Source organism: Telmatherina bonti (assembly GCF_933228915.1).
Source record: "Telmatherina bonti genome assembly, chromosome: 8".
Classification (NCBI taxonomy): domain Eukaryota; kingdom Metazoa; phylum Chordata; class Actinopteri; order Atheriniformes; family Telmatherinidae; genus Telmatherina; species Telmatherina bonti.
In genome coordinates this window covers 31,048,546-31,076,475 of record NC_136626.1, presented here as the reverse complement: position 1 = coordinate 31,076,475, position 27,930 = coordinate 31,048,546, and the positions used below count along the sequence as shown (strand labels likewise).

At 41.9% G+C, this 27,930-nt stretch overlaps 1 protein-coding gene across 1 annotated transcript in view; it reads right to left on the bottom strand.

The window, feature by feature from the left end:
- Positions 1 to 27,930, bottom strand: part of scfd2 (sec1 family domain containing 2) — a gene marked incomplete at its 5' end in the record, with an annotated part of 132,307 nt that overhangs the window by 55,574 nt on the left and 48,803 nt on the right. The window contains one exon of the mRNA XM_079245402.1: positions 17,286 to 17,577. Coding sequence (XP_079101528.1) covers positions 17,286 to 17,577 — 292 coding nt within the window. The remainder of the gene's footprint in view (positions 1 to 17,285; positions 17,578 to 27,930) is intronic.

The following is a 27,930-nucleotide window of genomic DNA, read 5'->3' as shown; positions in this document are numbered from 1 at the left end:
AAAAAAAAAAGGGAAGTGGAAGTCATGCAAACTACTTTAAACATTGATATGAGCACAGTGATGATTAAATTTCACATGAATTTCACTTTGTTTTTCTTGTTTTTAAGGTAGAGTAACGTCTCCTGTCGTCCTGGTGATGCGCTTCCACGGTAACACAGTCTGCTTTAAAGTGATGTGTTGTTGTTTCTCCTATTGTCATAAAAATCTGGCACTTTGACGGGGGAGGGGGGGGGGGGGGGGGGGGGGGGGGGTAGACTTTTTTTATATGCATGAAACGAAAGTTGTAAAACACATCCAGGAAAAGAATGTTTGGTTTCCTGGTCGTGAGCTGGACCAAGTAGTTAAGCTTCTTCATCTCATTTATTCAGTTTTTCAGTATCGTGCAGATTTGTTTGACATGTTCTGTAATGCAGTGGAATTCTTTCAATATTTACAAGATCACATCGGGGGAGAGTTGTGTTCTCCAGGCTTCAAGCTGTGTAGCTGATCAATAGAGCCTTTTTGTTATTCATGCATACGCAACTCGCACATGCTACCAAAAGCAGTCAGAAAAGTTTATCTGCATCGTATTTTTCATTTAGACATGGATTATTTATTCAATTCTGGCAACATGTCTTACATAGACATAGATCTGAAGAAGCTGAAGAGAAGGGAATTATTACAGATTGCCAAAGGTAAGCTGTCCAAGAAGCCTCTAAAACATCTTTAATCACAACGTTGTTGGTTAAATCAGCCCACTCTGCCCCCAGAGCTTCTAACTGAGCTGCCAAACACCAAAGTGGGGGACATCAGACATCAGAGGCTCTCTTTCCTACGTCGTCTTGGCTTTTTCCGAAAATGCTTATTTGTCCTGTTCTGCTCATGGAAAGTCTGGTACAAAATAACCGAAAGAAGGCTTGTAGGACAGAAAATCTGTCCTGTTATTTTGGCCCAAACGGGCTCATATAACCCCATACAGAGCGACAGACTGACCACACGGCATCCCCAGCATTTACCTGGTGGCCTGGTGTGTTTCTGGTTCATAAAACTCAGTAGACCACGTATATTCAGTTCAATTCAATTCAACTTTATTCACAACAATGTCATCTCAGGGCGCTTTAAATACACGAATTAACATAAACATCATTTCGAGCCAATATATATCCTGTTGACATGACTTCTCTCTTCTTCGACTGGAACATACAACAACTCTGGTGTTGCTCAAATTTTCCTGGTAAAGACGACTCTCTACGGGGGTTTCAGTGGACATTCGCGCTTTCTGACCTTATGAGCATGCGCGAGTCGAGACCCCCCCCATGCAAAAATGACAAAAATCGTGCTGAACGCTGGCGGCTACAGGTTGGCTGGACGCGTGAGAAAGAACCCAACAATGGCAAATCCTGACCTAACTCATGAAAATGCTGTAACAGCATCACTTATATCAGAACTAGGGTTTATTTTCTTTATATAGAAAACAAAACCAACTGAAGAGAGGATGTTTTTCCTGCTCCCTTCAACAGCATTGACCTTTCACCTCTAATGTAAGCAGAAACATGGCGCCTATGCAACGCCAAGGTTAAATAATATTTTTCATTTATTTTTGATGTGAACAGCTGATCTGTTTAAGCAATGAGTTACAGAGCAGTAAAAAGGAGTAATAAATACTAACAGACAGAGTGAGGAGGGGGGAGATAAGGATGGGAATCCCACAGACGCAGAGGAAGCCCCCTATCACAGGAAGCTCCTCTTGCAAATGTCAGATCTTCCTAATCGCAGCTCTGCTTCCTGGTACAGTTCCTCCCCATGATCCGCACCACCACCAAAAGCAGGATGGCACATATACTCACCCGTTCAGGCAGGAATCCTATACAAACATCCCATCATGGTGGGGTTCAGGTCCACATCAAAAGCAGATTACAGGGTGGATGCGGTCGGCGCTGCAGTGACCGCTCGCAGACGTTCCACTTTACTATCCCAGACTCCATCTTCTAAATGTGAGCTTGTGAATAATATTCAAGGATAACCGTCTCTTCATGACCTGCAGAGCACCATTTACCAAACTAAGCCAACGTGACACAAATGCTGACCACACACACTGCAATGCACGTCAGCCGCACAGAATCCCAGAAACTTTCGTTCAGGACCCAACAGGCCAGTCCTCTTTCACACCTCCCGACAGCGGGATGACACGGACGGGTCGCAAACCGCAGGATTGTGGAGCACAACTGAAAACATGTGGACTGCAAAACCATTCACTTTCAGGAACATTCAGTCGGCGATGTTGTGAGTGTGTGAAGCAGCAGCTGCTGATGTATGTGAGTGAGTTGGGACTCTTGACTGGTGCAGCGATGTGAAGAGGCCGACAAGAGGCCTGCTGCTCCCACCTGAGAGGCAGATGTCTGTCAGCGTGTGCGCCCATGTGTCCACACGAGCCAGAATAAGCAAGAAATAAAAGCAATTTTTATGATTATCTAACAAGATTCATGTGTTGTTGTCGACATATCTCACACACACACACACACACACACACACTCACCAACGTTTGCAGTTGACACTCAAAGCGCAGACGTTACTTTGTCAACACTCTGGGACAAAAAGTGTTTCATTCGAAGCGAGAGGTTGTGTAGGACTCTCTGAATTGAGGCGTGATGTTACTGAAATCTTCCAGCAGCAATATGTGAGGAGAATGTCTCAGGAGGGGCAGGGAGGTGTGGAGGAAAATAAACAGGAAAAGGGGCAAGTTAAAAGCATACATCCCATCCTGGAAATAACACACTCGCTACCGTGGATTTTCTGAGGATTGGCTGTAGCTACGGGACAAAGAGGGAAATTAAATGGAGCTAAAAATAGTGAATGCTTTCAATGCAGAGTCTGGAGTTTGTGTGTTTTAGGTTAAGGATGCTATAGAAGGAGCTGGGGGGGTTACAGTTGTGTTAGGAAGGGCAGCTTTGGCCTAAAGGCTAGGGAGGCTGTTAGAAAAGAGGTGTGTGTGTGTGTGTGTGCGTGGTCTGATGTGTTTATTTTCTGGGGGACTGAGTTTACGCTGGCCTCACAGCAGCCGTCCTCTCTGCAGACGCTCATTATCACCGTCTATACGCCCACGCTATGTGGATGCCGGTGATAACGGCAGCGGCGGCGCTCTGTGAGAAGCTGTTCATAACAACCGCTCCATTCATCCCTCCATCCCTGCTCCTCAGAGGGATGATGTCCACCTGGAACAAGAGTGTGGGCCCAGTCGGATGTGATAGCGCTGAGCCGCCAGATGCAGCGCAGACTGTCGAGCATGTGCATGTTTGAGGAAGGACTGGGGAAAAAATACAGACAGATCTAAAGGAGGATAGGATGACATAATGGTGAAAGGGAGGAAAACAAGGAAAGCAGGATTCTAATGGATACAAGCAGCCTGTACGGAGCAGGTACTATCTCCCACTATGAAGAGGAAAATAACTGGAAAAACTTCCAGTAAAGAGTTGACCACAATAAACTGAGGGTATAAATGTTTATAATATGAATTTGAGCCCAATCTACATTGACCAAATGTGCAATAAATTAGTTGATGGCCCAGCTCTACTCTTAAAAGTAGATTGAGGGCTTTTATACATCAAAGATAGAGCAGAAACAGCAGAAACAACATCGCTGCTGCACGGCTAAACATGCATTCAGGAGGGCAGCTGTGTTACCGGAGATGCTGGACAGGAAAGGTTCGGAAGATGAAGCTGTAGCAGACGTTAATGACATAATGACACAGAAACAGGCGCTGAATCTGTTGTCTGAACTTTGGTTTGATGCAAATTAGAAGCGATTAGAAACGCTGTTGAGGTGAAGATGTCACTGAAGGTGGCAATACGAGGAATGTGAGGCTCCCTCACAGCTGGAAACATGCTTTGGAGTACCAGGAATACCTGATGTAAAGATCACATCCTCAGGTAAAGCTGACAAAGCTGGAGGACATACAAGTCAGATCTCATCTGGAGACATGTTTGTAAGAAACTCAGCCAACGACAAACAGGAAGCTGAGGATCGTGAAAAGCAACGTCATCCCCATTCATAGAGCCAAAAACCTGCTTCAGTTGAGCTCTTATAGGAAAGAGTCAAATTCACAGCTAAGATCAAGACATTGGCCATGTTTACAAAAGAGTTTTAATTCTGAATAAAAGTTAAATCAGCTTTGAAACAGATGAAAAATTACCATAAACCATACCTTTTTATTTGTTTATTTATTTATTTTTTACATTTTTTAAAAAATTATATTATCTATTGGTTTTTACCTGTTTATTGGGATTGATTTTAAGTTTATTAATTTGTATTTATTGATATTTTAGTATTGTAAAATAGTTTTTGTTCTATTCTGTGCAGCACTTTTGAAACTGTTTACGTTTATAAAATGTGCTATATAAATAAAGTGGATTGGATATATACACATAAACACACACACACACACATATACATATATATATATATATATATATATATATATATATATATATATATATATATATATATATATATATATGTATAAACAACTGATTCTGAATGAAAAAGAACAATTTAAACTTAATTCTGAAGTAAGTGACTGGTTTATTCTTCTTTTATCTCCTTTTATTCAGCACATATTTCACATGATCTTGTGCCTTCCGTCTCCAGTACTTTATCTCCATTCTCCTCCTCAGCTGCTGAAAAAAAGTGAAGTAGTATACCTGTGCCAAGCTGGTCCTTCAAAATTATAATCAAAATCAAAGCAAAAATGGTTCTAATTATGTGGTTTTCCATGCTATGGCTGAAAAGAAGAGAAACAGAAAGTAGAGTTTGATTATTTCTTGTAGACGTAAGTAAGTCACGTCTGGCCCCTGTCCAGTCAGGACCCACTGATCTAAAGTGGAATTAATTATAGTTGAATTAACCTCAATTCAGAATGGCTAGTTCCATGTAAGACCAAACAAAACAATGGTAATTCAAAATGATTTAACTCCATTCTTCTCAATTTAATCCCTTTATGTAACCGTAGGGAGTGGGATATAAAAATGACTTTTTGTTTTGGGTTTTTTGGTTCAATGCACAACTGTCATGATAACGTTGGTTATTCTGACAATCTAATTGAATAATTTTTCTTTCAGTCAGTGGAAAATGTGGTTAACACCCAGTTATATATGGGTAAAAGAAATAATACCAAATACCATGAAACCAGTATTCTTTAAAAAAAAAAAAAAAAAAAAAAGTTACACATAAACTAAGCAAGCCAATGTGAAGGATCAGCTCTGACAAGAACCCCCCCCTGCATGGTTCAAGCAAACAAACCAGCACTTTAACACACCACAGAGATGACCAACTGCTGCCAGGAAGACCACATACAGTACATTATAAAGACATAAACATGGCAGTGTGAGGTGTGTTACGTCCACCTTCCATCATGATCAATGTTGCTTTGGCTCATTTGTTTTGAAAGCATGAAAGTGATTTTCTGAGTGTGTGAAATACTGAGTTAGTCCTCAGATTTTAGTCGTCACTGTTTTGTCAGTGCTCATGGAGGTTTGTGCAGAAACAACCAGCCTTTATATCTAATATGACAGGCCAATTAATAAGGAGATAAAAGGAGGAATACATACCCCAAGAAGATACCTAAAGAGCAAGCAACAAGTGCTAAAAGCTAAAACTAAAAGCTTCTTAGTTGATTTTATTATTTGCCCTTTTATCAGCTTTTATTTCCAGATAAAAATCTTTAATTTGCTCATTTTAGACTTTGTGTTCATGCAGCAGTGAGACGCTCAACAAGTTCCCCCTCACATCAAACACACACTTTTTCCTTTGGATTGATTTAGACTGGTTTTGTTAGGATTCCCAAGATTTGGAGACATGAGATAAAAATATCTGCCTTTGTTCAGAAACAATAAAAACTGCATGACACTCAGCTTGCGGTACCCAACGCATTTAGAAACCCAAACATCTGGATGTGTCAGCGGCATTGTCTTCATCCAGAAATCATGACTTAGTTGTGGCCCCTTTTTTTCTGGTTGAGCTGTAACATCAGTTGTTATTTTTCCTCCTAAATGAAAGAAATATGGGCGTGTAATGAAACCTGCTGTGTTCGGTCATACATGTCTGAACCAGAGAACAAAAGAACAAGTATTAATGAATGAGACAAGAGCCTGTTCCTTCTGATCTGACAGAAAGACGATCACTTAGCTGACAGTATCGTCCAGACATGCCGACACAGAATCTGCATTTACACAGGTATATGCACAGTTACACAGCTCAGAGAAAATAGTTCCTCTGAAGCTGTTATTTTAGCCGCCAGGTCAGCCTGTCTGGACAGAAACACTGCCATCATGTTCCATTATATTCCGGCGATGGCAAACATCTCGATATTGTCGTCTTTAAAAGTCGGCAATTCAAAGCAAAACAGTCTTGATGGATAAATGGCAGCACAGGCTGCAGGAAAACGCTGAACTTTGCCCTTCAGATTTAAAATAACACAAAAGTCTTCAGCCTGGACCAAACTTCAGGACTGATTATGTGGAAATGACAGATTATAGATACTTCAGCCACACTTTAAGGTAAGTTTGACACTCGTCTCTTGTTACTGATGAAGATTTCAGCGAGTAAGAAGTGCCTTCCTGAGAATCCCTTGGTTCAAAGTAAAATAAAATCACAAACTGCATGTGAGAACGCCATGAACCCCCCTGTTTAAACAGATTCTCTCCTAATCCATCACGTTTCTAGGACGTGCGTGGATGCGCCTCCCGGCGTGTCCTCTAAATGAATTTCCAGAAAAGCCTGAGCTACGTGTCACCGCTGAACTCTGCAGATGAGGCGCGTCGTTAAGTTATTGACAAAAATACAGCAGGAACACGACGCAGGAGGGCTGCAGTCCAAACATTCCCTTTGGTGGCCCCCCTCAGTTTTAGGGCCTACATCTGGTCAGTGGGGAGGTCAGGTGAGTAGGTGAAGCGTGGAGATAAGCCTATCTGGGGCTCTGCCCGTCATAACCCTCAAGACGCAAGCAGACGCAACAGAAAGTGACCAGACACCCGACGGCTGCTGAAGAAACACTCCATTCTGCTCATTCCTTACTATCTCCTCCTATCTATTGGCTGAGTCTTGCAGCTCTCAGTGGGGACACTTTGATAACAAAAGCATGATTTACCACCACCTAAATACCCCCCCCCCCCATGTTTATGGAGAATGTTTCATGCTAAACATAACAGCGATTACAGTACGGAAGACAAAAGAATATAAAATTAGGTTGGAAAGTCGGGGAGGGGAGAAAAAAAAGTGTATTTCTTTGTCTCCCTCGTAGATGAGGGGGTGTAAGAGGAGAGGGGCCATAAAAAAAGAGGAGGAGGTGGTGGTAAGGGAGTTGGGGGGGGGGCGTTCCTGCTGGCTCAGGCCTTGATTAACACCAGGCCTCCTGACAGGAAATGACCGGGCCAGCTCATAGCGCCAGGAGAGCTTCCATCTGCTGCCGAGGCCACGGAGGAGTTCTGCACCCAGGAGAAGCGAGCAGAACCGAACGGACACGTTGCACTTCCAGCACTTAGATAAGTCCCTCTGCTTGGACAGGATGCCATCGCAGACGCGACCGTTCTGCTGTTGAAGGGCGTAGATGCAGAAAGTGGCGCTACGGGCTGGATCTCGTTATTCCAGACCTCAAAAGGCAAAGACTGTTTCGCTGGAACTGATTTTCCTCACAGTTAGAAAGACCGGGAAGGATCGTTTGGGGATGAGAGGGAGGTGACAGTAAATTAAAGTTACTGTGATTCAGATAAAAAAAAAAAAAAAAAAAAAAATGTGGAGGAAGTTGTGCGGGGGTGAGTTGTGGGAGGAGGAGTTGTGGAGGCAGAGAAAGGGGACAGTTTGGGGAAGAAAGCGGGTACATTAGGACAGGTCATCTTTCACTGCTGACTGGAATCTCAAACATAAACAAGTTCTTCCGCACCAACAGATAAAACACAGATATACCGTAAAACCAAGAGGGTCTGGTAAAAAGCAGGCTCACACACAGTCAGCGACACTTCTCTAAAGACTCAGCTCATATTCTTCTATTTACTCTGCAGTACTGATAATTTCACCAGTCTATCCTCCTGCAGGGTGAAGGCAAAGCCATGTAGCTGAATGTGGAAGTGCATTTCATCCTTATGTGAATAAATGTGCTTTACGTGATACAACATATAACAAGAAATAGAAACAAACAATTAAAAATCATGCAAAGACTTTAATTTAAAGGTGAACGGAAGCATCTGAAATATGAATTAACTAAACTGGGCTGATTAAAAGCACGTCTGCATAAGTAAAAAGGGGAGATGCTTTTAACACGAAGTTAAAAGTTTCCAGACTTTGTGAAAGTTTCATCTCCAGAAAAATAAACAAAAACAAAATCTGTGACTATAGATGGATGTTTTCCCAGAGGAGCTGATGAGTGTCTGTGCTGAAGACGAGAGGGAAGAGCGTGCTGGACAGACTCCTTCTCTGACCTTCTGACCAAGGGTCACCAACTGACCCAGTCCTGCACTGACGCGTGTGTGGGGGTCCGGGCCTGTAGTCTCAGTTAGGGTCCCTCTGGAGCGGGTCTGTATATGCTTCTGGCATGTATTCCCACCACTGCTTTTATAAGCAAAAGCATATATTTGCAAGTCTGTGTGGGATCACGATAGTGTCCTTTTTCCTTCTACAAGCCCAATTCCCAGCAGAGATATAAGTGCTTACGAGCCTTTTATGATGTGCATTTCCTGTAATAAATGAGAAGCAGAGGAGTTCTCTGCTGAGCGCTAACACACTCCATAAAGAAAACAGAGGTGTAAATACACACTGGGTCAGCTCTGTGAAATCTTCTCAACAAACCGTGGCCACTGCTGACTGGACTCGTTTTACAGATGATAGCTTGCTTCTGGGTGACAACACTGCAGGTATCATTTTCGCTTCTGCAGCCTGCAGAACAAAAACCGCTTTAAGACGATGATGCAAACGAAACCCTCCCCGTGAACAGAAAGCGCCTTTGTTTCAGGCATTTTACAGCCTGCTGAGAAAATCATCATTTCACAGATTCTGTTTCAGAGCTCAGTTACTTTTTGTTGATCTAACTTCAGGGTATAAATATAGCGTATCCAGCCTGACAAAACGAAAAACAAGTCAAGGACTTTCACTTGAATGGACGTCTATGCATCAATCAATTATGCATCAAGTGTATCTTGGTTAAAACTCCCCTCAAATCATCACTGCACCAGTGGTGAATGCAAGTCACATGTAACACCTTTCAGAGCTCTTTACATGTATTTCTAGACATGCATAATGTTTTCCTAACAGTTGTGCATACATGTAAGGTACATATATGTCTAATATTATCAGCATACCAAAACTGCCAGCCGGTATCGACGTTAAAATGCAACATCGGAAATTATCGGTATCGGTTCTAACTTTCTTCATGACATAACTTTACACACAACATGCACATATTATATATCAAACTCTTCGGCTAAGTCTCCTCTAACTCAAAATGACAAAATATAAGAGATGTCATGTATAGCTTTCTAGATAGTTTTACTTACTTGCTCCAAAAATATTGGTATTGGTTGATGTCGCTGTCGGAAAACGAGAGCTGGACAAAATCTGTATGTCGGTAAAAAAGCCAGTATCAAAGAATCCTAGTATTTTTCCAACTGAGCATCTGCAGGACGGCCTCCGTGTGCAGCTCAGAGAAAGTTTGACTGAAGCTGCTCCTGTTTCTGGTGATGCTCTTCATTTGTAATGCTTTAGCAAAAACATGCAGTTTCTTTTCTAGATAAAATCTGATTCAGCATAAATAGCTAAGAGTTGCTTCTTCTGATGTGTCTTCAGGTGGAGGAGTTTGCTGGAGTGGTAAACTGGTGGTAACCCGTTTCTTCTCCACATTTTTTTTATATGAGCCTTCAATCGTAGATTCTCATCCCATGCATACTTGGAGCTCTAGTGAATCGTACTGGAAAAAGTCTCAGGATTTACCGACTATTTTGTTCTATATTTGGTAAATGTATTCATTTCTTGGACAACTTAGGTGTTTCTATCCCATATATGACACAAGAACCTTTAAAATTTCAAAATCTTTTCAAATATTCGATATAAACTCCTAAAATGACTATTTTTTGTGTTATTTTATTTCATTCTTTGAATTAAAGTAGCATGTTGCAACTTCATGACATAAAAAATGTGCATTTCGGAGTCTTTTGTGGAATTTATCATATAATCCTGGAGCTCCTGTTGGCCAGCTGCATCCGGATGCTGAGTAACCACATATGACAACTTTCACAGCTTTACGCATCACATCACACACTCCCAACTGGATATTAAAACACTGGCTGTTCTGAACGTGCACTGTGGCTGATTCACAAGGAAACGCAGGATGACCCTATTCGATTAAAAAAGGAGAAGAAGGAAAAGCTCCAACATAGAAACTTAATTCATTTACTGGGGATTTTAAAATACTTCAGCGCATTTCCTATGACATTACTTCAGTCAAAAAGCATTCCCTCACCCTCAAACTTTCCCTTAAAAAGTACAAAAGTTGTAGTTTTACTTTTCAGATTCCCTGGAACACTTGACAGGGAGGGGTGTGTGCAGCTCTGATTGGTGAATCATAATTGCAGCGTTCCACACTTCTTTTAGCCGTACACATAAGCTGGTGTGTGGAATCAAGCATGTTTATTTTACTTCTTCTACTTTAACTTAAGTGTTTTGATTTTTAAAAAAAAATGGAGGAACAAGAAGTGGATGAATGAGCTGGAAACTCAAAGCCACAGTGTGTTTTTGTAAGACTAGAAGGACAGTTGCCAGAGTCGATGCAGGGCACACACATTAAGCAAATTTATGGAAAATTTAAGAAACTGAATTAAGATTATAAGAAGCTGAAGGACCACAACAGCCGAAGTGTGTCCGACCGCTGCAGCAGCAAGTGGCATCGACCTGATTAGAGTGAAATTTTATGGAACTTTGCTGCAGATTACCAGAAATTCTGGTGAATAAATTAAAAATTAAATATCCTGGAAATGTTGGAGGAAACCCCCACCCAAAGTGACAGAGCAAGAGATGTGACATGAGCCAACAATGAACTGACTTTTACTGGCTGGTGAGAGCTTGGAGTACAGGTAGGATGCGAGATGGATGCCATTGGAGCCGCCATTAGGGGGCGCTTCAATGAGAAAATCTCCTCCGCACTGTGTCATCATGTATATGTTACTTTTTAACCTTTGGCTTTTGGAGCAAAATAGTAAAAAATATTCATAGAAAATATTGTTAGTGCAGTCAGAAACATAACAAATGGAAGGGAAAGCTTATCTGTGTCTATAGGTCCTGGGATGGAGCATCCTGTGGAGGCTGCTGAGGTAAAGAGGCGGCTGATGCCCTAAAGTTGTGACAATTCGATTTTTTTTTTTTTTTTTTTAAGTCTTTATTACTTAATTGTTTTTATGCTTTTACTAATTTTAGAGTATTTCTGGTGTTCCTCAGAGGGAGCCCTCTGCGCTGGGTCTCAAGTTGGCCGCAAAGGCGCCTTTCATGTCACTGGTCTTTTCATGAAAACATCTGCTGGTGCCCTTGTTGCTGTGTGCTGGTCGACTCCTTAATGTTTCCTTACTGGGCTCCCATGTGCCCAGCAACACATAGGAGCATGCATGATGATTAAGGTAGGTGTTGCAAATGGGTGTGGGTGTGTGTGAGTGGGTGTGTATGTTTGAGTGTGTGGGAAGGGCGGAGATGATGGGTTTTTCTTTGCAGTGTTTTAAAAATGTGTAAATCACTTTTTGTTGCATCGTATTGTATGAAAAGTGCTTTATAAATAAACTTTGATTTGATTGGATGTGATGTGTTTTGATAACGGTCAGATTGTTTGAACTCTGTTTCAGCAGGTGCTACCCCTGCAGGTGCATCGCACTGGGAGGCTTTCTGCTGGAAATCTGCTCTCCCAGCTGGAATATGAAAAGTATGAGGAGTGCAAGATGCAAAAACGACACTTTTGTAGAGTACATGTGTGAAAGCTGCCAAATTAATGTCCACATGATGGGGCACAAACCAAACGCTTCACTCATTAAACATTCTGTCAGTGGTTTTGTGACCAGTCTGTGTGGGTTAGCTGCTACAAAACAAGGAGACAGTGCAGAGAAATAACCTCAGTGCTGACTTGGGAGAACGCTGTGGGCTGCAACGCTTGGGAGGATGGTCAGATCAAAACTGTGTGTGGCCTGTATTGCTGATGAGACCCAAAGAGACCCAGTGAGCACGGCGCCACCGGCTGCTCTGGTCACCCTGGGGTCTACTGTTCTCTCATCATATATGTATGAGTGCATAAGAGTCTGTGTTTGTGTTTGCATAGCAGGGGAGGAAGTAAGGAAGGACCACCAATTAAAAATAATTGGGACTAATTTCATAAGCAAAATGCAACAGGGGAAAGATATTTAATCAGGCAAAATCATTAGACCCACTTATGCTCTATTTCCTTTGCTACCAGCTTGAGGCTTCGGGGCCTCTGAGGGAGGAAAAAATGAAGGAAGAGAATGAAAAAGGAGAAAACGAGAAGCATAAAAAGAAAGAGAAGAAAAGTTGAGCAAGTAGGCTAACAAAGAGTTAGCGGACAGACTTATGTGTGATGTCTTTCGTGTCCCTGAACTGGCTCGTGTTGCAGAGCCAACCCAAACAGTGGCGTTGGGGAGGTCCAACCCGCCTGCTCTCCTCTTGTCCGCTACACACCCCACTGACAGGACGAATAACAAACCCAATGAGAAACCAGCTCGATTCGGGTTAACTTTCCTGCTTTGCTCCACAAGTCATTTTAAAACCTTGTTTCCTTTCTCTGTCACTGCAATGGGTAAACCATTAGCATCAGCACTAACTTCCCATTTTTACTACTGGAGCTGTACACACACACTAACATAAGGACAGAAAAATTATGATCCATCATCCTGAGGAAACTACACATCCAAGGATTAGCCTTTCTTTCTTGGTCTATTGTGCCCCATTGCTGAGTGAAGAAAAACGTTATAGAAGAGGGAGGTTATTTTATTCTGTACCGAAGAAAGCCAAGATTCATCATTACCAACACGAAATGAATCCAAACACAGTCTGAAGAAGCCCCCATTTTTACCTTCTAACCAGTAGATTTTCCCACAACAGAACGAGGGATTAACTGTAATGCTCAAAGCTATTTACAACCTGCACACATCACACACACCGCGCCCTCAAACACTGCAGACAGTCTCGCACCGACCAATAAGACTGGAGCTGTGTGGAGAGACCGGGTTCTCCATCCAATCCCATCGTTTGCTCTGGCTCGGCAGTGTTGCCCACAACTAACTCGGCTCTTCCCACATGTGGTGTTGGCTGTGGAGCGTTTGGTTTAAGAGCTCATTTCCCAGTCTGCAATAAGCAGAACCAGTTTTTTTTTTGTTTTTGTTTTTTTTTTTATTTATAAATACTGTTTGAGCTTCTAATCAAAGCCATTTCCTAAGACAACAATACAGCAGACACACTGAGCTAGATAGTATCTAAGTTCATTTCACAATAAAAACCATGCCTGTATTCCAAACTTAAAAACTTCAGCTTTCTGTTTGGGCATGCTGACTAGTTGGTTTTCTGTCCCACTAACAATAGCCTCTTTCCCACTGTAGGAACCATTTGACGTTCCTGTAACCTTTTCAGTTCTTTGGCGCATTCGGACAGATCGGAACTTAGGGACCATGCCCCTGAGTTCCTATAACCATTTCAGCGCCTACTCAACTTCCGGGTCTTTCCTTAGTTCTGTAGGAACGCATCTGACGAAGCAGGCTGACGTAGGTGATAGCTACGCCCTCGCGCTGAGCGCCGCTACTTAATTTCCGCATCGTCAGACCCCGCCATTTTTAAAAACCACTGTTTACGGAAGCATGGAGAACGCAGCTGATAAGTGGACGGACGACGAAGTCAGAGCCCTGCTGGCCGTTTTTTCAGCCGAGGAAATCCAGAGGGGGTTCGAAAGCACACAAAGAACACGATGGCCTTGTCGCTCTCCATTTTTGCTCCTTTGTGGTGTTTTCCTCTTCGCGGTTTGTTTTGTTGCTGAGTGGCGCTAAAATAACACGTCACTGTCGCAGATGGTTGCGTCAGATCGGTAGCGATCGGGTCTCCGACTCATGTCCGAATGCAAAGTGACACGGTTCTCTGGCGAAGGACAGTTCTTAGAACGCTATTAGTTCTCAGAACGCAGTTCTTAGAACGTCTCTGTCCGAATGAGACTTATGTTGCTCAGTCGACACTTACAGCAACATATTGTTGGTGTTAGAAAGTTCTCATGTTTTACCGTGCTGTATCTTACGCAGAACACTTCCAGCCTGGGGAACTGGAGAGGAACTGGGACACCAGGAATAAGCTCTAATGACTTGAGCTGCTGTAGCTGCAAAGTCAGCTGGGTTTATTCTTCAATCACCAGTCAGTATAGATAGTGTATTTCTAAGCTCACAATCCCAATTTCAACTGGTTAAATTTATTTAAGGAAAAATAAGCCACATTATAACTGGAAACTAAAAACCTTTAATAGTACGTTTCATTGAACTGCTACTGAGACTTTTTTTCTTGGTGAAAAAGCAAAAATTTTCTCACGTTTTCTCTACCAGCAAGGAGCAAAGTTACTTTTACTCTACGCATTTAAAATGATCAATGTTACATTTCAGCTTAGCAGATGATGAATTTTTTTTTTTTTTTAATTTATTTGGATTTTTTGCATTACGTTAATAAGAATTTTGGTTACCTAATATATAGATTTTTTTTTTTTTAAACAAAAGCTGTTATATCAAATGAGTAAATATATAATTATATGAATAGATGAATAAATATGTAAAACAAAACAAAATAGGCATTTTCTTTTTGAGTTGTTATCCACATTATATTTTTTTTCTCCATGTAAATGTGACTGGACTCAGACTCCAGTGAGAACAGTTTACAGCGCTGAGATGACCTACTTGTTAAGAAGATGTGATATTCACACACAGCATGCTGTTTTTACACCTCTCACCTCCACAGGGGCACAAATGTGACGTCTATTTTACTTAATGGCGTTAAAGTTCAACGAACTATGACATTTAAAAACTGAAGACATGCATCTGAATTGCATCCCTTCTGCCTGCAGTGTGAATGTACGGTAGTTACAGTCGCCTCAAAATCACATGTGCAAATGACAAAATGATTACTTTTCTTTTTATAATTATTAGTTTAGGTGCAACTGTCCCTTCACTACATTATGCTATTTTTCTCAGTCTCAAAACAACATTTGATTCAGGTTTGCTGTAGAAGAGATGCACTAAAAGATACAGGACAGTCGCGCTCGAGGACTGGACTTTGGCATCCTGATTCTACTGCATCTTCACTAGCCAGTTGTGTCTGGTCTTTCACTACTGAGCAAATCAGCATTTTTCTAAATATTTTCTGATATTTTCGTTTATTATAAAAAAAAAAAACTTACGCAACCATAAAGCTTGACCATTGTTAGCTAGCATGCTTGTTAGCTTAGCTTCCAACAAAAAGTTGGCTTCAGTTTATCCAATCAACATCCTTGCAGACCTTTGAAACCTCAGGTTTAGCTGTTACACATTGTTACAACTGCTTTCTCTTAAATTATCACAAATAAATCATCAAAATTTCCCTAAAAATTGCATGTTAAAAGTGAGGAATAATATTTAGCTAGTTTGGACAAATATCCATGGCACAGACACAACTAAGTAGGAAAGAAGGAAGTCATTTGCACATTTTCACTGTTTAGAAACAAACCAGGTGTCTACATCCATTTCTTTCACTCATTTACAAAGTTAACCCCAAGAGTTGACAAGAAACATGCACAAGAACACAAAACTACAGTGCGGTATTGTCCAAAGAACACAACTTGCCAAAGATCCTCTTCCATTTAAGTTTCCAGAAAAAGGAAGTTAGCAAACTTTGGGTTTGTTGCACTATCCTGTCCTGCTTTTTATGTCCCAGCCTGCCTGTGTACAGCGTTCTTGTGTCTGTGCACCCTGTTTGTGCATGTACTGTGTGTAAGAGTATCTGCAGTGTGTTGACTAAGCTAGGGCTTAGGGTTTTGCTGCAGCCAAAGGGAACAAAATAGAAGAATTTGTGAAAACACTGTTCACATGGTAACCAGGTTTCAGACAACGTCTGGTTTCCATTTGACCCCTTTAATTGGGGAGAATATCACAATCAATGTTTTGCTCTGGATACCGAGAGAGACGACCTCTTCCTCATGTTACCCCAGTCAACCACTTCATCGGCTGCCATAAAACCCCTCCTGCAGACGCTCGTGCACACACAAACACGCTCACATTTAAAAGACTGCACGCACAGCCACAGTCCTCTGAACGGCCGAGACAAGCGCATACACACACGTAGTCTTAAACACACCTGGCACACCCTGACAGGCTTATTTCCAATGAAGTGTTTATAACAACGTCAGGTTTTTAACATGAGCCACATCTCTCAGCCTGTGCCTGCCAGGAGGCCCCTCCATTCTGAACTTAGCCAAGTCGGACAGGAAGAGGGAGAGAAAGAGGGGGGTCTGGCTGTCTTTTTTCTTTATGAGTGCTTCGCAGATTTACAAACCTTTTACACAACACAAACCTTTACGCAACATTAGATGGAACCTCGGTGTATCATTTCAGGGCGTGTGCTGATCTACCTCATAGATACAAAAACTAAAAGTAGGGCTAATTATGAACTGTGTGGCAGGAGGGGGGAGGAGGCCGTGTGTTAAAGGCTCAAGGTTAAAAGATGCTATTACTCTGGGAGGTACAGCTGGCTGTGGTGTGGAGGTAGACGGCTCATTCATTTCATGAGCTGGCCTTGATCTGCTCCACCACACAGAAACCAGCTCAGCTCAAAAAGGAAAGCGTCTAATGTTGCACTGACGTGCCAAGAAAAATCCAGAGCGTGCAGACAACCACAGCCACCGATGCTCATTGGATGGATAATAAAATAATGGATGTTTTTAGGTTGTCAGAGAACATTTTACCGTCACAGCAGAGGTTAAAGTTAAGGATTATTTTTCTCCATAATGCTTATCCATAAGCACAAGGTTCAGGCATTCCCACACTTTACTATTTGTGTATCAGCTTGCAAAACAGACAAGTGTGTGCGCACCAGAGTGTGTAATAAGGAGTGCAGGAGAAGGATGAGGTGTGAGGATTTTGATACAAATCCTCCCATTACCAGCACTACAGGCAGATATGAAATAAACAGCTGCTCACACCATCTTACAGCACGTCTGGCAAAATGTGTGTGTTGCTGAAGCAGAATGTGTGTGTTGCTGAAGCACAGCGGTTCCTCACCGGTGAGTTTCTGGAGCAAAGGGCTGAGCTCTTTCTCCCTTGTGATGACCAGGGTGAGCGCTCCTATCAGCTCCCTCTCCAGCTTCTCCAGCTTCTGCTCAGCGTCCCGGTCCATGTGCTGGGCCTCGCCAGCCAGGGAGTAAAGATAGACCAACAGGAGGATCAGCTCATCGGGTCCGCACTCGTCCTCCCCGGCCCTCGACCCCGAGGATGAGCTGTTCTCGCCTCCGCGGGGCTTCATCAAGGGCAGCAGCTGCCTCAGCACGGTGGGGAAATCAGAATCTCCGAGAGCCTGCAGATACAACACAGAAAAATATTAAAAACAACTGGTCCAAGAATGAGCTATAAGTCATGGATATTCTGATGATGATGGAATATGAGGCGACAACAAGACCCCTCAATGTTCATCACAAGTCTGTTTATTCCTGAATGATGTAACAGGAGGGGGGCATTTACTCAGAATACGTCTGGACTGTGTTTGTTTAGTAAAATATTTATCAGCTTTAAAAATCGTTCAGCTTTTGTTTTTGTTATGGGGTGGCGGTGAGGAAGGTGAAGGTGTGGACCCACATGCAGAGATCAGGGAAACAGGGATGCAGATTCCAGAGGGTTTATTCTAACAAAGGCACTCAGGGGACTAACAACAAGGTACAACAAAATGATCCAGCAACTCAAGACTAAAGCTAAGGGGTATAAATACACTGGGGAACCAAACAAGAAACAGGTGTACTGCATGAACTGAAACAAGACCAGGTGAACTCAATGAAGAAATCAATAAAGCTAAACAACAAACAAGGGAACCAAACAGGAAAAACTACAAAATAAAACAGTAAACCTGAACTAAGGAAAGACACAAACCACCACATCATGACAGTTTTTTGGGTGATTTTTGTTTGTTCTTCCTACAAAACCTTTAATCTGAAAGTGTTAGGATATCTTACACGCCCTGCTGTTCAGAGGTTCATAGTTTGTGTTTTAGTCAACGACCTGCGAAGGTCGTAGCGCCTCCTGAGGTAGTCCTATGAGCTATGGTTACCATCATTATGCTGCTCTGGAAGCATCATCTTTAAGGACAAGCAGACTGGTGTTTACTTTAAAACTGAAAAATTGTGTTGTTATTCAGCTGAATCCATTCATTTCTTTGCCCCTTACATATTCCTTGTGACACTGGTAGCAACACAAACCCAGAGCATCGAATCAGCCCTGGATCTCACAGCTGGCACCGTTCTAACAGAGTGAGTCAAAAACTTTCCGGCATGAACTTTCCAAAACTCATCAGGCTTGTTTAGATGTTCATTTGTATATTTTTGACAGTAAATCTGCTGGAAAGATGCTGCATGAGGCTCATATTTGTGAAGGTTTTCATGCACAAAAAACTGAGCATCTCCGCAAAGGTTCTTTGTGAAAAAGCCTGAAATCTGTCCCGAGCAACCGGACATGCAGATCCCTGAGCTGGATCCCTTTCACACCTCAGATTGACTTTAACGGTTCTCCTGAACAAACATTTCTTGAGTCTAAAGTGAGAAAGCTGGAACACGGGAACACTTTTAAAGCAGTTGCGCGGTATAACTTATCTAAATGCAACAAATTTGTCATAAAAAAACGTTTTCAGAAGACAAATGAAGATTCGGACACATTTGGATCATGTGCACTTCATCTGCACTTTTTGCACAAGTATAGCAGCCCTACTGGGCTGCTGCTTAGAAGGATCCATGACCTTTGATGTTTGGAGAAAGCTTTGAAATCTGCATCTCCAACTCTTTCCTTATAATGACTGTGACCAGGGCCGGATTAAAAGTGCACAGGGCCCTGTGCCCAGAGTGTTCCAGAGGCCCCCTTCCCCATCGCAACATTGTGAAAATTGTGAATGATACACTGTGAAACGACATTTCTAACATCTCTCAGCCAGTGGTACCAGTAGCAACACAATGGAAACTGTGGTGTAACTATCTGGCTTTTATATACATTTTCTTTTATGTCCAAACTGCTGGTGTTTGCCCCACATGCACCCCAAGTGGGCATGGGCCCCTGGGACTGTGCCCATAGTGCCCATTGGATCATCCTGCCTTGACTGTGACCATAGTCCTTTTTAAGTTTATTAAAGACACATTCCGTAACTTTCTCACCTTAAAACTCCGCGTCCCGGACTTATTTCGATGACACAGTGGCATCTATCATGTGCATTTCTAGAGCCGCTGCTGCCTAGCAGCATCCTGAGGCTGAGAAACCGATACTATACAACTTAACAACCAGGACATAATGTGATGTTTGGCTTCAGGGTAACATGAGAAACTGGCTGTTTTGAACACAAAACGTCTCTGATTTAGCAAAGAAACGCAAAAAGATTAAAACAGAGACATATTAAGATAATTTAATTCTGGTTGGAGAGAGCGAACAGGTCAGGAAGGATGCAAGATGGGGTGTTGAATTAGCCGTCGACATGGGGCGCGTGACGGGGAAAATGGCATAATTTCTATAGTGTGTCTTTAAAGTCTGAACAAAATGCTGGGAAATCTGAATTGTGCAAAGAAAAAATTATTTAACAATTATTTGTGGCTATCTCCTCTTTACGTAAGTTTAACACCTGGAGGATGGTTTGTTCTAAACATCCCCAAACACATCCGGTGGCATCCATGTCAGACTGGACTGACTGCTACGCAGAACAAAGCAGCTCCAACCTCTCATTCAGGTAGAAACAACACAGCAAACAGCTGCTTAAAACGACTTATATTTACCTTTAACAAGATAAAAACATCTCTAACTTTCATTGTGTTTGACTGACAGCTTTTTATTCAATTTTTATAGTCCCGCTATAACAAGGTGAAGTTGTTCAAGATCATTATGTGAACAGAAAAAGATGGAAAAGTAGTTATGGTGTAAAAATCAAAATGTATTTATTATTCGCTGTTTAGTTCCAGCGTTTGCTGGGAATGTCACATTTTTATCAAAGTTTCATTAGTACTGATGAGCATTTCTGTCGGCATTAAATTAAACTTTACATAACAAGTAGGGACATTTGTGTTTGATTATTCTTTGTGGTTGTTATACTGTTGGAAGCTGTCTATTTCCCTCCTAAATTTGGCCATTTTGTAAGAAAAATGTATATGTGGGATGAGCAGCAGAGTTGAGTGTGCAGGATGGACCCATGTAAAACATCCCGTTCTTGTGGAGGAGCTGGCTGGTCTGGAAATATCTTTACTCTGTTAGGTTTCAGCTGCAGGTGGAGTGCTGGGTGGGCTGTCCTGCTGGGTTTTGCAGGTTATTGGCACTTCAGCTGCTCCAGCCATGTTCTGCACACCTTTCCAGCATCTGGCAATATGGAGTCAGGTTTATTAGGCTGAGGGCTGCAGCAGTTCTCTGCCAGATTGCCATCTCTGCTACGCTACCAGAAGACGGATCCTGAAGTTTGCCTCTGCGCAGCCCAATAACCCATGGCTGCATCTGACCGTACATCTGCTGCTCACCTGACTGCCCACCCTCCACCTACTTACACCCGCCAGCCCACACAGCCAACTGCCTCCTGGCTCCCACTTCCTTAAGACTAAAAAAAAAAAAACCTGAACAAAGTGAGTTCCTCCACCTTCTACTGTACCAACCTGCTTGTCACGACAGTAAGTTAATGTTTGGGTCTGTTATTTTGCAGAATTATCTCATTTTTTCCAGTACCAAACAGTATAACCACTATGTTGTTTACTGAATTTGATCATTGAAATCTGAAGAAACAAGACACATTTGCACTGGTGATGGCACATCTCCACTCCCAAAATTAATAATTTTGAGTGGCGAGCCCCGTCTTCCTGGAGGACAGAATTTGGTTCCTGACTGTGGACAAATGGTGAAGACTATTGGTTGCAGAATCTCCTCCCCACATTTCTCTGGACTGAGATTTTCTCCAATGTTGACACACCTTGCTTTCCCAGTGAGGGAGATGCCACCCCACACAATCACACTGCCTCCACCAAAAGCTGTTACTCTGTCATTGTTGCAATCAGCAAAGTTTTCTATGCATCTTCCCCAAACATGACCATACGATCCAACTGCTCTGGGCAGGTTTCAGTGCACACGTTACAGACACCGGAACCATTTGGAGATGGAAGTAGGGCTCACTCCAAATAATGCCGTAACTTGGTTTTGTGAAAGTTTTGTGGAACCACCATGAAGTTTCCTTATGGCATGAACCTGATCCAGACAGGTCAAACATAGCATGCTTGGAGCAGAAACAAAGGCTGAGTCCGAATGTCCACACACTTACCTACTTACTTACCTACATAGAGCCCAATAACATTTTTCACAACATTTTTCTAGGTGTGTCTCAATGTCCAGAGAGAAAAAAAATAGTGCACCCAAAATTACCCACAATACATCTCTATAAAAGTAGATACATTGATGGTCACTAGACTGGTCAACATAGACCACAATGTATAGTGGGCAGGAGCTCAAAATGGCGCAAGCAACTCGAACGTCAAAGCAGGTTAAGAAAAAAACTATAGATCATTTATTTTATGTGCTTATTGTTTGAATAAATATGCAACAAAGAAATAATATAATACAATTTAAGGACATTTTTACAAGTTTGGATTGGATTTGGAATGATGCATCATGGTTCCCATGGCGACAGCTGGTAGTCACGTGATCTGCGACAAAGAAAACAGCCAGCTGTGTTCAACAGAGTGCGCTACCTAGCGTGCTATATAGGGCAGCCCTGTGTAGTAAAGGGGGGGTTTGGGACTAGTGTGGACATTCGGTCACAGCCAAACTGAAGATTGTAGTAGGGTTCATGCTCACACGTGTTTCTAAACAGACATGTGATTGTCAGCACCGGGGGTATCAATAGGGCAATAGCAGAATTAGCCGTTTGGCTCTGGCAGAGATGACTTGGCAAGTTTTGCAACCTACAAACTCAACTCTCCTGCTCATCCCAGAAAAGCATTTTGTTTACAAATATGGCACCACTTAAAAGGAAAAGAAACATTCCTTCCAACAGCATTTATTGCCAAGTCTCATTGTTACAACACAGAAACAATCAGCCAAAGACAAATTTCCTTACTTTTCACACAAAGTTTAGTATACATGATTAAATAGCAGGAATATAAAGCGTGTGACCTCATTGTTCCATTTGCTAATTTTACAGCTGTGTAAGAAGTTGAAGTAACGCTCAGTGCTGTTTCATTCTTTTGTTGGATTAATATGGGTACTGAAGTGTTTCCCCTTCTCCATCAGTCGCACACACTTAATGAAGCAACGTTTGGCGCAATGTTTAGGTGCAGTGACCTGTTTTTTGCGAGCCTGTCTGAGTTGGTCTGAATAGTCAAGCCCATCTGGATGGCTGAACGGTGCTGTGGTCCAACATATTGTAGATCACAGGACCCTTCACAGTACACTGGCCACTTACACAAGAAGGGTGATCTCACAGACCTATAAAACAAGGGTGTGGAGCTAATCTGTCTGATGAACAGCATGGAATTCAAAGGCTGAGAGAAAGAAAACAGGCAACTGGCTCACAGAGTGATGGGAAAAGTGAAAAATAAGGCAGCGAAGAGATATAGCTGAGAAATATACTCAGATATTACAAGAGCGATTAAGCTTGAGATGACGTTATGAAGGAAATGATTGTTGACAAAAGAAAGCAGGTTTGTGTCAGATGAAGCTGTAAATGCCCTCTATGGACACATTTCATTTTAAGGAGAGTTTCTTACATGAAGAGCTTTGTGTTCTTTCCACCAAGATAAACAGGCTGAGAGAATGAGGGGCTTTAGACGTTGTGGTGGGCCCACTGGGGGATGCTGTCTGACCCAGAGGAACTCATCGCTGAGCCAAATACGCAATACTGTCAAAGCATGAGGCCAAAGCCACAAATCTTCCTTTACTGTTGTAAAAATGACAGTCTGGAGGGTTAACACAAAAAAGGCCAAACTCAGCAACTCCGGTTTACTTGTCATCTCTTTTGTCATGAATAAATAAAGCAACACCTAACACTGCTAAGCTTGACATCAGCATCCGTTGCATCCTTATCATCTGAAAGTGAACTTGTACTGAAGGCACACGTTCTGCCTCTTTCCAGCCTCAGGCCCCAGCCAACCGTTCACCCCCTGAGGACTGTTCAAACACAATCTCACCACACATTTTTCTTCTTAAACGTTGTGAAATCAAATACCTCTCCAAGCTGCACTCATTTGAACTGCCAAACAGTGTTTGGGATCTTTCCCTTTCCCATTCTGTGAGAAAAACAAAGGACACAGTAAGGGGCTGTTGCAACGCAACCCACTGAGCTCCTTCTTTTTCATCTCTTGCTTTATTTACCACCATCACCTCTGTTAGCGCAAGTTCATTTGATCCTGCTGGATCTCATAGAAGCGTGCCATGCTCAGCAATTCACACTTTCGCTCAGAAGGTACTCGTTGCTATGCTACTTTGGCAAAGAAAGGAAAAGAGAAAGAGCAAGAGATCTGGGGGGACAAGCACACAAACAGTACATGATCTCCAGTGTTTTCTCATGTTTTTCTTTTTTTGGCTCGCATCCTCTTCATGTGAGGAGTCTGCTTGTTATTGCTCATTTCATCAGATATAGTCACAAACTGCATTTCCATTACATTTTTTTTGCATAATAAAAGCGATATTCATAAGTTTTGACAAACAACAATTCTGAATTGCAGGTGTTTCCGTTGAACAGTATGTAGCGCATAAGCCTCAGCCAGACGAGATTTTGCGAGAATTGCGGCCTAGGTACCACGTAGGGTTGTTTTCTACATGCTGCAGAGAAGTTGCTGAGGCTTTTTGAAGCTTTCCTCCGAAATTTTCTTTTCTAAAACTTAGAAATTCATTGTTGTTTGTTCCATACCGTGCCATCTTTACCGTAAATGAGCTGGTCACACGTCTGGGGATACATTACTGAGAAAAAAAGTGTTTCTGTAACACTTTTGAGATATAGTTCCCTAACAAAATTTCTGAAAAACCACTTCATGAGAGTGTAAAAAGGTATTTATTTTATTATTTAAGTCATTTTTTAAATGTAGGTGCTTTCATTAGCGTTTTTATTGCAATATTTGGTTTTTGTGCAATTCTAGGTGTAATGGAAACGCACCTACAGACACATTAGCGGCTTGAACTGTAAGCTTTTGAGGTAAAGTGTTAGTATTCTTCATGCAGAAACTAATGTTTTTAAGTCATCAAGCTGAAAAAATGCAGTTTCTGAGGGGAGTCAAGCATATGCTCGCCAACTATGGCAATCTTTCACTCCTGTCATGGATCTCTCCAGGTTGTCATCAATTTACCTCCTCTGAGTTCAGTTGTGTAGAGTCAAACAGCCTTTTAGTTTGAACAGCATGTTGTAGTTTTCCCTTCTACACATCCACCACAGGATGCTGTCCTGAACCGTGTGCACAGTGCAATCTGTGTACGCTGTGGTATGTGAATATTTTTTCACGTGCCAAAGGAAGCATGCAGCGTAACTAGGTCCCTTCAAGACGTCTGTAAAAGCTGCTGTTAGCTGCATGCTGTGGCGCCAGAGCAGGAAATGGAAGTCTTCGGTACAGAATCGAGACTGAGCTGAGTGAAGCTGAGTGGGAAGACTTTGTAAAGCTCTTTGCAGCACAGAGGCTAAACTCAACAATGGCCGACTCACAGCGTTGGCTCACTCAACCCTGGTGGAGGACTGTATATCTCTTTGATCAGAACAGATTGGAATACAGCCTGCTTTGAGTGGCATCTTAGTGTAATAGTGGTGTTTTGCTTCGATTTAGTGTGTTTTCATACCAGTTAACTTGCTACTGTTTGCAGCATAAACAAGGCTTAATGGTTAAAGGCAATTAAATTTTAGGTGCAGGTACAAATCAAAAGCAGCTGTCCAAATGGGCAAGCATGCCATCATTTATTTTCCCTTTTGAAAAGATCATTGTTGTTGGTACTATTTGCCATTTACTGGCCTCCCATGAGGCTTTGTACCATGTCTCTACGCAGGATGGATTGCATCCAAAAGTTGTGGACGAATCACAGCCTGCTGGCTGGTTTTGGGCCTCAAATGTTCCAGACACTCACGTTCTGGCACCATTACCAGCCAAAAATAGGCCAATAAAACAAATCAGAAACAAACAAGGAACAAGAGACGCAGCAAGGCACAACGAAGAAGGGAAATGACAAATTCCTACAAAGTTGGATGGAAAAGTTTCCCTGAGATCATGAGGATCAGCAGAATGATTAAAAAATGGTATTATCACTTATCTGGAGGGCTCAATGAATGGAGACATCGACTATAATTTAATAATAATAATATTGTTATTATTATTCATTCATTCATTTTCTGAACCGCTGATTCCAATTCAGGGTCGCGGGGAAGCTGGAGCCTATCCCAGCTGGCTTTGGGTGACAGGCAGGGTATACCCAGGACAGCTCGCCAGTCCATCGCAGGGCGTTATTATTATTATTATTATTATTATTATTATTAATAATAATAATAATAATAATAATAATAATAATAATATTATTATTATTATTATTATTATTATAATTTCAGAGTTTATCAGATTAATTAGATTGTTTAGAGACAGGTGCTTGACTCAGGGATTCCCCTGAAATTTATAAAAAAAAAAAAAAAGGCACTCGCACAATCATTTTTATAGTTTTTAAAAAATTTTTTTATTACATCTGTACAGCACATTCAGCAAACAAAGTTTTCATAAATGTGCCTTATTGATAAACCTAAACTTGAAAACCAATAACTGCAATGAACTGCATTGAAAAATACTCTGCAACTTTCAAGCTGGATTAGGTAATGTTGGGGAACTAGCAAGGTTTGAAAGTGGCGCCCTGTCTTGGCTCCTCCCCCTCTGGTTTTGATCCTTGTGTGATCCAAGGCTTTTTTATTCGCAGTTTTTTCCACCAATGATTTTCTCTTTCTCGGTTGTTTAGCGGGAGGAGGCAAATAAACCGAGCCATGTTTGCTTTCAGAGTTTCTTCTTCACTACTTTGTATTTTCATCCTAACACGCTGTTTATATGCAGGGTGTGGCTATCAGGTATGCACTGCTGGAGGGGGAGGAGGGGAGCCGGGAGAAGAAGCTTACGAGATATAAGAAATTAACAACTTCATTTTGGCCTGAATGTTTGGATTGGTCAGAATTTTTACAGATTTACAGTAAACTGAGGGGTCTAAATATATTTCTTATTGTTCATGATTACCAAATGTATAGAGTATTATCAGGACAAGGAACCAGTTCACCCAGAGTAAAAAAACAATGTCTCTGAGCAAGATTACCAACTAAAGCTTTAATATGAGATCAGACACAAAGTTAAAGCTGCTGCAAAATAAATTCATGAATGCTGCCAGTTTTAGAGACCAATGCAACATCAGCATCATTTCCAATATTCAGATGAATGACGTCTGTATAACATTGATGCTGTTCATCAAATGATGTATTTTTACTTATTCATACATGGCAGATAGACCACCAAACACAATAAATTTTAATGACTTTGCAAAGAACACTTCATTTCATGTGAATATTTTCCGACAGACTTGCACAACCTTGCAATTTTATATTCCACTTGCAGAGAAACGGCATTATGATTATAAAGCAAAAAAAAACAACATTAGTCAAGTGGTTGAAAGAACTTAATGTCAAACGCTGTGCCTTTCAAATCAAATATATTCCTATGTAAATTCATCCAACAATTTAATCCTTAAAAAGTGAACTACTTAGGCTCCTTTTCTGCATATACAAGTTAAACTAAAAGCTATTTTCGATACTTTAATGAAACAAATTATTCATATCTATAAAAACTCCTTTTATATTTCCTGCAACAGAAATAGAAAAGAAATTCTCGTTGAGGCTTGCATGAAGAACGCTTCAGGTCCAGCGCCAGTGCTCCATCCATACGCTGCAGCATTATTGGCATAACAGGAAGCTAACATTATTATTACAACAATTACTGAATCCACTGGCCCTGCTGCTATGTGCTAATGTAACCATTAAACACAATTACAGAACAACAATGGCACAGTCCTGACAAAATAATGCTAATTTTAGGGCTCGCAATTACAGAGACAAAGCTATTACTTTAAATTACTGGAGAGTTTCTTGTCATGACACAATATTTCCCAAAGAAAGCCTGACGGTGTAAAACATAGAACCCCTCTTTGTTCTTTGGTTAGACTCAGCAGATTGGCTGACTCTGAAGGTGCTAGTGGAGTATTGGTGAAGGGCTGAAGCGTCACCGGCCCCTTCGTCAGGCTTTTGCACCAATCATGAGCTCACTCTTGCATTATGTTCTGGTTTGAATCTGTCTGCTCAGTGATTGACAGATTACCGTTTGGCATTTCCAACCATCCTGGGGTACATAAAGGCTCTACCTTGTCCAATCGCAGAGCCATAGCCAAACTCCACCCCTGCCCAGCTCAGCCTGAACAGGAAACCAGCTCCAGATGCAACCCCTGGAGGAAGGTGAGTGTTATAGATGCAGTGCAGCGCTCTAACCAGAACCAGGCCTCGCTTGCATTGCTCACTGCCTGCACAATGAACCTTTTTCTGGGGCCTGGGGGGAGTGGGAGGGGTGGTTATTTGAGGTGTAGGTATTTGAGGGAGTGAGAACAAAGTTGGCAGTAGGTCTGTTCTTCTTGCTGACCAAAGTCTCTGTCCAGCCAGGATGATGCC